Source organism: Urocampus carinirostris, chromosome 3 (assembly GCF_059441175.1).
Source record: "Urocampus carinirostris isolate Australia breed hairy pipefish chromosome 3, RoL_Ucar_1.0, whole genome shotgun sequence".
Lineage (NCBI taxonomy): Eukaryota > Metazoa > Chordata > Actinopteri > Syngnathiformes > Syngnathidae > Urocampus > Urocampus carinirostris.
In genome coordinates, this window is record NC_142351.1 from 3652113 (window position 1) to 3664612 (window position 12500).

At 41.2% G+C, this 12500-nt stretch overlaps 1 protein-coding gene across 1 annotated transcript in view; it reads right to left on the reverse strand.

The window, feature by feature from the left end:
* The window catches only part of LOC148368370 (A disintegrin and metalloproteinase with thrombospondin motifs 5-like), a 60155-nt gene that overhangs the window by 9239 nt on the left and 38416 nt on the right, over positions 1-12500 (reverse strand). The window contains exons 4-7 of the mRNA XM_088329735.1: positions 10467-10750; positions 7523-7706; positions 2300-2475; positions 2057-2232 (exon numbers count right to left, since the gene is read on the reverse strand). Of these exons, the coding sequence (XP_088185861.1) occupies positions 2057-2232; positions 2300-2475; positions 7523-7706; positions 10467-10750 (820 nt within the window). The remainder of the gene's footprint in view (positions 1-2056; positions 2233-2299; positions 2476-7522; positions 7707-10466; positions 10751-12500) is intronic.

Consider the following 12500-nt stretch of genomic DNA (forward strand, 5'->3'; position numbering starts at 1 on the left):
TATATACCGGCGTTTCATTGGCCAACCAATGTGTCAATCATCATTTGAATCGATCACTATTGGCTAAAGTTAGTCGGAGGTCAAGAGGCGGATCCTTTTTATCATTTACAGGCTGGCATTGGCTTAAACGGCAAAACAAAGCCTGCAATTGGCCAAAAAAGATGTGTCAATCATCAGTTGACTCGATCACTATTGGCTAAAGTTATTCGGAGGTCAAGGGGCGGATCCTTTTTATCATTTACAGGCTGGCATTGGCTTAAACGGCAAAACAAAGCCTGCAATTGGCCGAAAAAGATGAATGTGAATAGCACGTTGGGTTGACGGCATAGAGAAAGCATTTTTTACTATACTGTATTTGTAAATATTTGATTCTCCTGGATTTACTACACTCACGGATATAAGAGGACATTGGCTGCCCATTATTATGAACACAACGACTTCGGTGAGCTACTCCGGTTATATATTATCCCTGTATCTTGTTTTAGACTGAACTCGATGTTTCTGTGATAAGCGGTGGAGATAATGGATGGAATGGAGTGTCTATTTTTAAATTCAACTCAATTCCAAGTGTTTATTGTCATAGGCACAGTAAAGTTGCGAGCGAAAAAGAAAATAGAAACTAAGGAATGGTTGGCATTTCTTGAATCCCAAGACTTTAACCTTCCAAATGATGGAACGTTGCATTTGAGTGACATCTTACGGACACCGCATCCGCACGTGTTCTCGACACGTATTTGCGTCTTTGCAAGCTTTGGGAATGTTAAGGGGGTAATCAGTTGGACTGAACCATCTGACTGTTTTGTCGACGTTTCCATTGTAGCGCCTTATAATCCGGTGCGCCTTATGTATGTCAAAAATAGGACCAAAAACAATTTTTTCGGGGTGCGCCCAACAACCCGGTGCGCCTTATAGTGCGGAAAATACGGTAATAACATGGAAGCAAGAACACACTCACATTCATCAAACATTCATTCCAACCTGGTGACTACACACTAACAACAACATACTAACACCTACATGCTAACGAGTGCTAACGAGTACATGATAAAGAGTAAATGCTAATGAGTTGATGCTAATGACTAAATGCTAATGAGTAGATGGTAACGGCGACTTGCTAATGACTACACACTAACAAAGATACGCTAACACCTACATGCGAATGAGTGCTAACAGGTACACGCCAGAGAGTAAATGCTAATGAGTCTATGCTAATGAGTTAATGCTGATGGGTGAATGCTAACGAGTAGATGCTAACGACCAGATGCGTTTGACTACATGCTAATGAGCAGACTCTTATGGCAGCCTACTAATGACTACATGCTAACAAACGACAAGATAACACTTACATGCTAGTGAGTGCTAAGGAGTACATGCTAGAGGGTAAAGGCTAATGAGTTGATGCTGACGGGTAAATGCTAAGGAGTAAATGCTATTGACTACAGGCAATCGACTACATGCTATTAACATGTTCACACCTACATGCTAATGAGTTGTTGCTAATGAGTAATTGCTAATGGGTAAATGTAACGAGGAGATGCTAACCACTACATGCTTCGACTATATGCTTATGAGTAAAAGCTAACGGCAACATGTTTATGACTACACGCTGACAACTACACGCTAACACCTACATGATAACGAGTGCTAACAAGTACATGATAAAGAGTAAATGCTACTGAGTTGATGCTAATGACTAAATGCTCATAAGCAAATGCTGAAAAGTAAATGCTATTGACTACATGCTAGCAAGTAGATGCTAACGACAACATGCTTATGACTACACACTAACAACAATGTGCTAAAACCTACACTCTAACGAGTGCAAGTACATGATAAAGAGTAAACGCTAATGAGTTGAGGCTAATGACTAAATGATAACAAGTAAATGCTAACAACTACATGCTAACCAGTAGACGCTAACGGCCACATGTTAATGACTACACGCTACGAGTGCTAACAAGTACATGATAAAGAGTAAATGCTACTGAGTTGACGCTAATGACTAAATGCTGACGAGTAGATGCTAATGACTACATGCTAACAAGTAGATGATTACCTTCTCTTGGTAAAGTTGCCCACCACCCGGACGCAGCCGGTGCTGTCCCCTCCGCAAATTCCGCACTTGTCGAACTGAAGTTTGGAGCCTATGATTCCGTCGCATCCCGTCCGCAGGCACTTTCCCTTCACGCACACCGAGCTGCTGTACGGACGGCATTCCGTCCCGTCGATCACCTGAATACAAAACCCGGTGAGGGTCTTCGCCTCGGGAACGTTTACAGAGTCGGGGTCAAAAACTCACCCTGTGAGAGAACACCACGTAGTACCCGGTTCCCTTTGCTCTGCAGGTGAGTTTGCAGACGTCTTTCGGGAGAACTCCGGCATATTTGGGAACCCACTCCACAAAGGTCTTCACCCCTTTGGGGTCCGTCTGGGGGCCGTTGCGGACCTCGCATTGCTCCTGACGGAAACTCTTATCTAGAGGGGGACGGTATCAAAGGAAACAGTTTGTATCGGTACCTCAGGCGTGTCAGACTCAATTTGGATCGGGGGCCTTTCCCTAACAAGTACATGATGAAGAGTAAATGCTAACGAGTTGATGCTAATGACTGAATGCTAACAAGTAGATGGTAAACACTACATGCTAACAAGTTGACGCTAACAGCAACATGCTTATGACTAACCACTAACAACAACATACTAATACCTACATGCTAACGAGTGCTAACAAGTACATGAAAAAGAGTAAATGCTACTGAGTTGATGCTAATGACTAAATGCTAACGAGTAGATGCTAACAACTACATGCTAATGAGTTGACGCCAACGGCAACATGCTTATGACTACACACTAACAACGACATGCTAACACCTACATGCTAACGAGTGCTAACAAGTACATGATAAAGAGTAAATGCTAATGAGATGATGCTAATGACTAAATGCTAACGAATAGATGCTAACAACTACACGCTAACGAGTTGACACCAAGGGCAACATGCTGATTACTACACACTAACAACGACATGCTAACACCTACATGCTAACGAGTGCTAACAAGTACATGAAAAAGAGTAAATGCTACTGAGTTGATGCTAATGACTGAATGCTAACGAGTAGATGCTAACAACTACATGCTAATGAGTTGACGCCAACGGCAACATGCTTATGACTACACACTAACAACGACATGCTAACACCTACATGCTAACGAGTGCTAACAAGTACATGATAAAGAGTAAATGCTAATGAGATGATGCTAATGACTAAATGCTAACGAATAGATGCTAACAACTACACGCTAACGAGTTGACACCAAGGGCAACATGCTGATTACTAGACACTAACAACGACATGCTAACACCTACATGCTAACGAGTGCTAACAAGTACATGATAAAGAGTAAATGCTAATGAGTTGATACTAATGACTAAATGCTAAGGAGTAGATGCTAACAACTACATGCTAACGAGTTGACGCTAACAGCAACATGGTTATGACTAAACGCTAACAACAGCATGCTAATACCTACATGCTAACGAGTGCTAACAAGTACATCATAAAGAGTAAATGCTAACGAGTTGATGCTAGTGACTAAATGCTAAGGAGTAGATGCTAACAACTACATGTTAACGAGTTGACGCTAACAGCAACATGATAATGACTACAAGCTAACAACGAATTGCTAATACCTACATGCTAACGAGTGCTAACAAGTACATCATAAAGAGTAAATGCTAACGAGTTGATGCTAATGACTAAATGCTAGCAAGTAGATGCTAACATCTACATGCTAACGAGTTGACGCTGACAGCAACATGGTTATGACTAAACGCTAACAACAGCATGCTAATACCTACATGCTAACGAGTGTTAACAAGTACATGATAAAGAGTCAATGCTAATGAGTTGATGCTAATGACTAAATGCTAACAAGTAGATGCTAACAACTACATGCTAACGAGTTGACGCTAACGGCAACATGCTTATGACTACACACTAACAACAACATGTCAATACCTACATGCTAACGAGTGCTAACAAGTACACGATTAAGAGTAAATGCTAATGAGTTGATCCTAATGACTAAATGCTAAGGAGTAGATGCTAACAACTACATGCTAACGAGTTGACGCTAACAGCAACATGATAATGACAACACGCTAACAACAAATTGCTAATACCTACATGCTAACGAGTGCTAACAAGTACATGATAAAGAGTAAATGCTAATGAGATGATGCTAATGACTAAATGCTAACGAATAGATGCTAACAACTACACGCTAACGAGTTGACACCAAGGGCAACATGCTGATTACTACACACTAACAACGACATGCTAACACCTACATGCTAACGAGTGCTAACAAGTACATGAAAAAGAGTAAATGCTACTGAGTTGATGCTAATGACTGAATGCTAACGAGTAGATGCTAACAACTACATGCTAATGAGTTGACGCCAACGGCAACATGCTTATGACTACACACTAACAACGACATGCTAACACCTACATGCTAACGAGTGCTAACAAGTACATGATAAAGAGTAAATGCTAATGAGATGATGCTAATGACTAAATGCTAACGAATAGATGCTAACAACTACACGCTAACGAGTTGACACCAAGGGCAACATGCTGATTACTAGACACTAACAACGACATGCTAACACCTACATGCTAACGAGTGCTAACAAGTACATGATAAAGAGTAAATGCTAATGAGTTGATACTAATGACTAAATGCTAAGGAGTAGATGCTAACAACTACATGCTAACGAGTTGACGCTAACAGCAACATGGTTATGACTAAACGCTAACAACAGCATGCTAATACCTACATGCTAACGAGTGCTAACAAGTACATCATAAAGAGTAAATGCTAACGAGTTGATGCTAGTGACTAAATGCTAAGGAGTAGATGCTAACAACTACATGTTAACGAGTTGACGCTAACAGCAACATGATAATGACTACAAGCTAACAACGAATTGCTAATACCTACATGCTAACGAGTGCTAACAAGTACATCATAAAGAGTAAATGCTAACGAGTTGATGCTAATGACTAAATGCTAGCAAGTAGATGCTAACATCTACATGCTAACGAGTTGACGCTGACAGCAACATGGTTATGACTAAACGCTAACAACAGCATGCTAATACCTACATGCTAACGAGTGTTAACAAGTACATGATAAAGAGTCAATGCTAATGAGTTGATGCTAATGACTAAATGCTAACAAGTAGATGCTAACAACTACATGCTAACGAGTTGACGCTAACGGCAACATGCTTATGACTACACACTAACAACAACATGTCAATACCTACATGCTAACGAGTGCTAACAAGTACACGATTAAGAGTAAATGCTAATGAGTTGATCCTAATGACTAAATGCTAAGGAGTAGATGCTAACAACTACATGCTAACGAGTTGACGCTAACAGCAACATGATAATGACAACACGCTAACAACAAATTGCTAATACCTACATGCTAACGAGTGCTAACAAGTACATGATAAAGAGTAAATGCTAATGAATTGATGCTAATAACTAAATACTCACAGGCAAATGCTAAAAAGTAAATGCTATTGACTACATGCTAACGATTAGACGCTAACAACAACATACTTATGACTACACACTAACAACAACATGCTAATACCTACATGCCAACGAGTGCTAACAAGTACAAGATAAAGAGTAAATGCTAATTAGTTGATACTAATGACTAAATGCTAACAAGTAGATGCTAACAACTACATGCTAACGAGTTGACGCTAACAGCAACATGGTTATGACTAAACGCTAACAACAGCATGCTAATACCTACATGCTAACGAGTGCTAACAAGTACATGATGAAGAGTAAATGCTAACGAGTTGATGCTAATGACTAAATGCTAGTGAGTAGATGCTAACAACTACATGCTAACGAGTTGACACTAAGGGCAACATGCTTATGACTACACGCTAACAACAGCATGCTAATACCTACATGCTAACGAGTGCTAAAAAGTATATTATAAAGAGTAAATACTAATGAGTTGATGCTAATGACTAAATGCTAGGGAGTAGATGCTAACAACTACACGCTAACGAGTTGACGCTAACAGCAACATGATAATGACTACACGCTAACAACAAATTGCTAATACCTACATGCTAATGAGTGCTAACAAGTACATGATAAAGAATAAATGCTAATGAGTTGATGCTAATGACTAAATACTAACCAGTAGATGCTACCAACTACCTGCTAACGAGTTGACGCTAACAGCAACATGATAATGACTACACGCTAACAACGAATTGCTAATACCTACATGCTAACGAGTGCTAACAAGTACATGATAAAGAGTAAATGCTAATGAGTTAATGCTAATGACTAAATGCTAAGGAGTAGATGCTAACAACTACATGCTAACGAGTTGACGCTAACAGCAACATGGTTATGACTAAACGCTCACAACAGCATGCTAATACCTACATGCTAACGCGTGCTAACAAGTACATGATTAAGCGTAAATGCTACTGAGTTGATGCTAATGACTAAATGTTAGGGAGTAGATGCTAACAACTACATGCTAACGAGTTGACGCTAACAGCAACATGATAATGACTAAACGCTAACAACAGCATGCTAATACCTACATGCTAACGAGTGCTAACAAGTACACGATTAAGAGTAAATGCTAACAAGTTGATGCTAATGACTAAATGCTAGCGAGTAGATGCTAACAACTACATGCTAACGAGTTGACACTAAGGGCAACATGCTTATGACTACACGCTAACAACAGCATGCTAATACCTACATGCTAACGAGTGCTAACAAGTATATTATAAAGAGTAAATACTAATGAGTTGATGCTAATGACTAAATGCTAGGGAGTAGATGCTAACAACTACATGCTAACGAGTTGACGCTAACAGCAACATGATAATGACTACACGCTAACAACGAATTGCTAATACCTACATGTTAACGAGTGCTAACAAGTACATGATAAAGAGTAAATGCTAATGAGTTGATGCTAATGACTAAATGCTAAGGAGTAGATGCTAACAACTACATGCTAACGAGTTGACGCTAACAGCAACATGATAATGACTACACGCTAACAACAAATTGCTAATACCTACATGATAGCGAGTGCTAACAAAAACATTATAAAGAGTAAATGCTAATGAGCCCCGCGACCCTAATAAGGATAAGCGGTACAGCTAATGAGATGAGATGAGATGCTAATGAGTTGATGCTAATGACTAAATGCTAATTAGTATATGCTAACAACTACATGCTAACGAGTTGACGCTAACAGTCACATTAGAAACGTTACGTGAGTGGGTCCTATCTCCGTCCTGATCCTGACATTAATAGCTCTCTGGGTTAAAAAGGTTCCCGACCCCCGACTTACAGAATTTTCGTCCGTCCGGATAAAATCAATCATTTGGCACGCGGGCTGTATGCTGTGGTGGTTCCAAACTCCGAAAAACACACGATGCTGCACTCACTTGATGGTGGGCATGGTATAACGTTGCAGGAGCGGTAGATGGCTCTCTTCCCGGTGCAGTATCGTCCGTTGTTCCTCGGTGGTGGGTTGTTGCACAGTCGCTGGGCAAACTGCACTCCGCCCCCACAGGTTCTGCTACACGACCCCCAAGAACCCCAGGAGCTCCAGCTGCCGTGGTTGGATGACTGCGGCACAGAGGAAAAAGGAAATGTTTGGACGGTGATGGACCCATGCGGGGGGAGGTAGGAACCGGAACAGAGGTAGTCGAAACAAGGACGGCTAAGACCAAAGTAACAAACAAAGAAATGAGCACGAAGCAGCTGACAAGACTGACCGACAAGAACCCAAAAGAAAAAAAAAACGGAAATAGAAACTGCAATGAGCAAAGTAACAAAGAAAAAAACAGAAACAAAAAAAAACTGGCGTGATGTAGGAATAAAATAACTCAATGTCTCGACACCCTGTTAAAAATGTCCTTTCAAAGTGTTCTAGCTAATTGGGCACAAGTGTGTGATAATTGGACACCTTTGTGTCCAGTTCAAACCCCGGTTGGGGCCCTCTGGTGGTAGGGGGTATTTCAGACCCTAACATGATCAGTCTTAAGCCTGGGGCACACTAGGCACCAACCGCCTGAGGTGTTGGGCTGTAGATTGCCAATGGTGCCAGGTATTTATTTTAGAGATTTATTCTGTTACGTGTTCTACGAGCGAATCAAAAAGAAGGGGTGGAGCAAACGCGGGCTGATGGGAAGTGGGGTAAAGCGAAGTTACCGGTAGATCTGTCTGTTGTCGCAGCGGATAATAGTGGATATGTATTTTTCCCACCCTTAACTTTGGAAATATAAATTTTGTTTCCTTGGATTACTTTCAACGGGACCCGGACTTTACAAGTCTGCATCATACGTTAATTACGGGTATCATTTTCTATTCATAATGCCGATTGTGGTCCTAGTATTGTCTACTATTTATTTAGTTATAATCGTGGAATTTACAGCCTGGTCTGGGTTAAACTTGTGATTGTGCCGCAAGTTTTAATGCGTGCGCACGCGGCTTATATACAGGTGCGGCTTGTGTAAGTACAAAAGTGCCAAATCACTTAAAAAGTGGTGGGTGCGGCTTATAAACAGGTGCGCTCTATAGTCCGGATTTTATGGTATTTAAAATAGCAACTACTATAAAGTCTGATACCGATTACCGAGACGAGCACATATTTACTGCTGCGCCAAAAGAAAACGAGTATCCCAATATCTCTTGCCGGAGGAACATATCAAGTTGCATTCACTTATCATCGTTCCTTGTGGATTAGAGGAAACTCCTAGATGATATGCTGTTCCATACCCGTCAATTCATTTGTTTTCCTCATATTTCATACACTTTTTGATCATTTCAAATTTTTTTGTTGTTGGACCAATATGGTCTCAACCCGTTTCAGCTCTAATCCAGATCGTCTCAGTTTTCAGACCATATGACTGTTTAAAATAGCAACTACTATACGGTCTGTTGCCGATTACAGAGACAAGCATATGTTTACTACTGCGCCAAAAGAAAACGAGTATACTCTACTGTTATCCCAATATTTCTTGCCGGGGCAACATATCAAGTAGCATTCACTTATCACCGTTCCTTGTGGATTAGAGGAAACTACTAGTTCGAACTGACAATGACTCAGATGATATGTAAATGTATAAAGTGGCAGTGTTGGAAAGTATGTAACCATGGAAACTAAGCTTGCTATGATCAAGAAATACGAAGAAGGCACACGAATCACTACCCGAGCAAAGTGGCATGGCCTTAGCCAATCAACGATCGGGACTATTATCAAAAATAAGGCAAGGAACCTTCTTAGAGCAGGGGTGTCAAACTCATTTGAACTCGGGGGCCACACGATAGAACAAATATTCTGTCGGGGGCCGGACTAGTAGATTAAAGAGAAGAAAAAGAGATAAAGAAATAAGAGAAAGAGGGAGGGAAAAGGAGATAAAGAAAGGAAAAGCGAGAGAGGGAGAGAGCGTGAGAAACAAAAGATAAAAAGTTGTTAGAGAGGGGGAAAAGAAAGGGAGAGAAAGAAAGAAATCCAAAGAGAACTATAAAAACAGAAGGAGAGAAAAGGGAAAAGAAAGCGCAAAGGGTATAAAGAGAGAAAGAGAAAAGAAAGAAAAGGAAGTAAGAGCAAAAGAGGTTAAAGGACACAGAGAGAGAAAGAGACAAAGATCAACAAAGGAAGAGAAAAAGAGAGACACAGAGAGTGAAAGAGACGGAGACAGAGTGGGAGAAAAGGGGTGGAAAAGAGAGAGGGAGAGAGAGAGAGAGAGAGAGAAATAAATACAGGTACAGTGTCTTTGTGAGAGGCATCTGGCTTTGACAACATCTAGTTGACATATTTCAACCTGCAGCTTGTTTTTCTCTTGCGCTTCTCTGAGTGTTGTCTCGCGGGCTGGATTCAATCCCTTAGCGGGCCTGATCTGGCCTGTTAGACACCTGTGTCTTAGAACATACCAATCCTTGCATCCAACTGCTACTCCAGTCTTCCAGGTCAAATCATGTCGCACCCGAAATAAATCAAATTTCATTACCCATCACCAAAAATATCAAAACCTGTTCGGCGCTACGACGTTTTCCTTCTCTATCTATCTATCTATCTATCTATCTATCTATCTATCTATCTATCTATCTATCTATCTATCTATCTATCTATCTATCTAGACATCTATCTATCTATCTATCTATCTAGACATCTATCTATCTATCTATCTATCTATCTATCCATCTATCTATCTATCTATCTATCCATCCATCCATCCATCTATCTATCTATCTATCTATCTATCTATCTATCTATCTATCTATCTATCTATCTATCTATCTATCTATCTATCTATCTATCTATCTATCTATCTATCTATCTATCTATCTATCTATCTATTCTCCAGGGAATCAAACCCTCACCGTGTAATGTCTCTTGCGCGTTTTGTCCACACATTTGCCCTGTAGGCAGATGCGCCCTTTGCCACAGGGTGTTCCTTCCACGGCCGGTAACTTCTTTGTGAGACACACCATCTGTCCCTGGCGAATTACGGCGCACCACAGCCGAGAACACACGTCCATCCCGGGGCAAACGGTGTATTCCGGCCCGAACGCCAGGCGACACTGGCGCACCGCGTCGTAGCTCTGACCCGGGAGCTCTTCGGGGCCCAAGAGAGGTTGTCGGGGCGAGTCCAGGAGACATTCGGCTGCAAGGGCATAAAATGGCATTAGGGGAATGTTATCTTGGTTTTCCGTCTGCATTTTCGGTCCTGAGTTTGCTCCGGCAATGGCTGCTGACCTGTTTTTATACCCCCGCCTCCTTGTCAACAATTGTCGGTTCGTCTGCGAACCTAAGCTACACGCTAGGCAAGCCCTTTTGACTGCTGACTCAATCCTGCTCTGTTTTGCCGTCTGATTCCCGGTGCCGACCTCTTTTCTAAACCCGTTTACGTATTTGCTCCTCCGTCCCGGCCAATGTTCCCTCTAAGCAATTGCGCACTGCCCGCACATTCTCAGCGCACAAGAAAATTTAGCCAGCTCACAAAAATGAGGGCTCAAATTGCTAATTAAGAAGCGAATTAAGTCAGAGTTACAGTGATGAAGGTAAAAATACACAGGTTCCCCTGTCGCTGTGATTTAAATGCGGTATTTTGAAGCCGAAGTAGAACGGCGTTGAGTAAAGTCAGTAGAGTTTTTCGAGAACCGGCTTCTTTGGCTCGGCTCACTAAAATGAACCGGCTCTTTCGGGTCCTAAACGGCTCTTCAGGTTGTTTTTGCTTCTTTAATCCCAACATGACCAAATATTATGTAAAATTATGCACACAATGACTTAAAGGAAGGGGGGAATAGAACAAAAAGAAAAAATAGCAAAATGAAAAAGTAGTGAAAAGCTGAGAAAAAAAGAAACAAAAAGTAAAAGTAAAAAAAAGAGGAAAAAATTAGAAAAAAGACAGAAAAAAAGAAAAGAAAGAAACAAAGGAAAAAAGTAAATAGAGAACAAAAGGAAAAAGTAACAGCTAGGAACTTTTAAAAAAAGTAGAAAAAAAACGGGAAAAAGAAGAAAAAGTTTGTGTTGCATTCAAATAATTTCCAATTCTATCAAGTGAATCTTGTTGCCAAGATTATACTTCCACTAAAAAATGATATTAAATACAGTTGTGTATCTTGTAACCGACTAAATAAGCCCCGAAAAATAATAGTACTATGCGACAAATTATACCAGGAAAAAAAGAGATGGGAAATCTTGTGAAAGAATTGTAAAAACAAACGACGTTTGTGAGCCTGCAACCTTTGCAACCGTACATGAGTCAATTCATTCAAAAGAGAAAAATCATTTTGCATTGCCGGAAACTCAGCAAAATGTAACCTGATGTCAAGTTTTGGACATGTTTGATAATGATTTAGTTGCCACTATTGGGATTGCAGTTGCTCACTGTTGTTTCAAGTGTTGCTCACCGACTTTGTGTGAACGCTCAGACCCGTAAGGAAAATTACAGGGAACATTGGTCCCGGCCATCGAATTGTTTTTTCCTCGACACTGCCTGCGCTCGAAATTACAGCCGACGTAAGTTCCTTTTCTGTTGTTGTCGATTCCGCTGTCACGGTTGCCATGGCGCCCAGTTGGCCCCGCCCGTGGGCGCCGGCTGAAGCTCGTTGACAGATTGGCTCCCTGTCAGAATTTAGACAATGTCTTGTCATTCGCCTTTTGTCGGTCTGTCTGCGAATCTCCGTTTCTACACAACAAGCCCTTTTTTGCCTGTCCTGTGTTTTTGCACTTGTTTTTCTCCCGCTACGATCTGTTTGATCTCGACCACGGCTACTCTCCTCTCCTGGTTTTCAACGTTTTCCGTTCCCGACACCGCCATCGCTCGCCACGGAAGTCCCACTTCCGCGTCTGAGCAACCTACTCCCTCTACCAACGATCTCCGGATCGAGTGTGCGCCCCTTTTCTCTTCT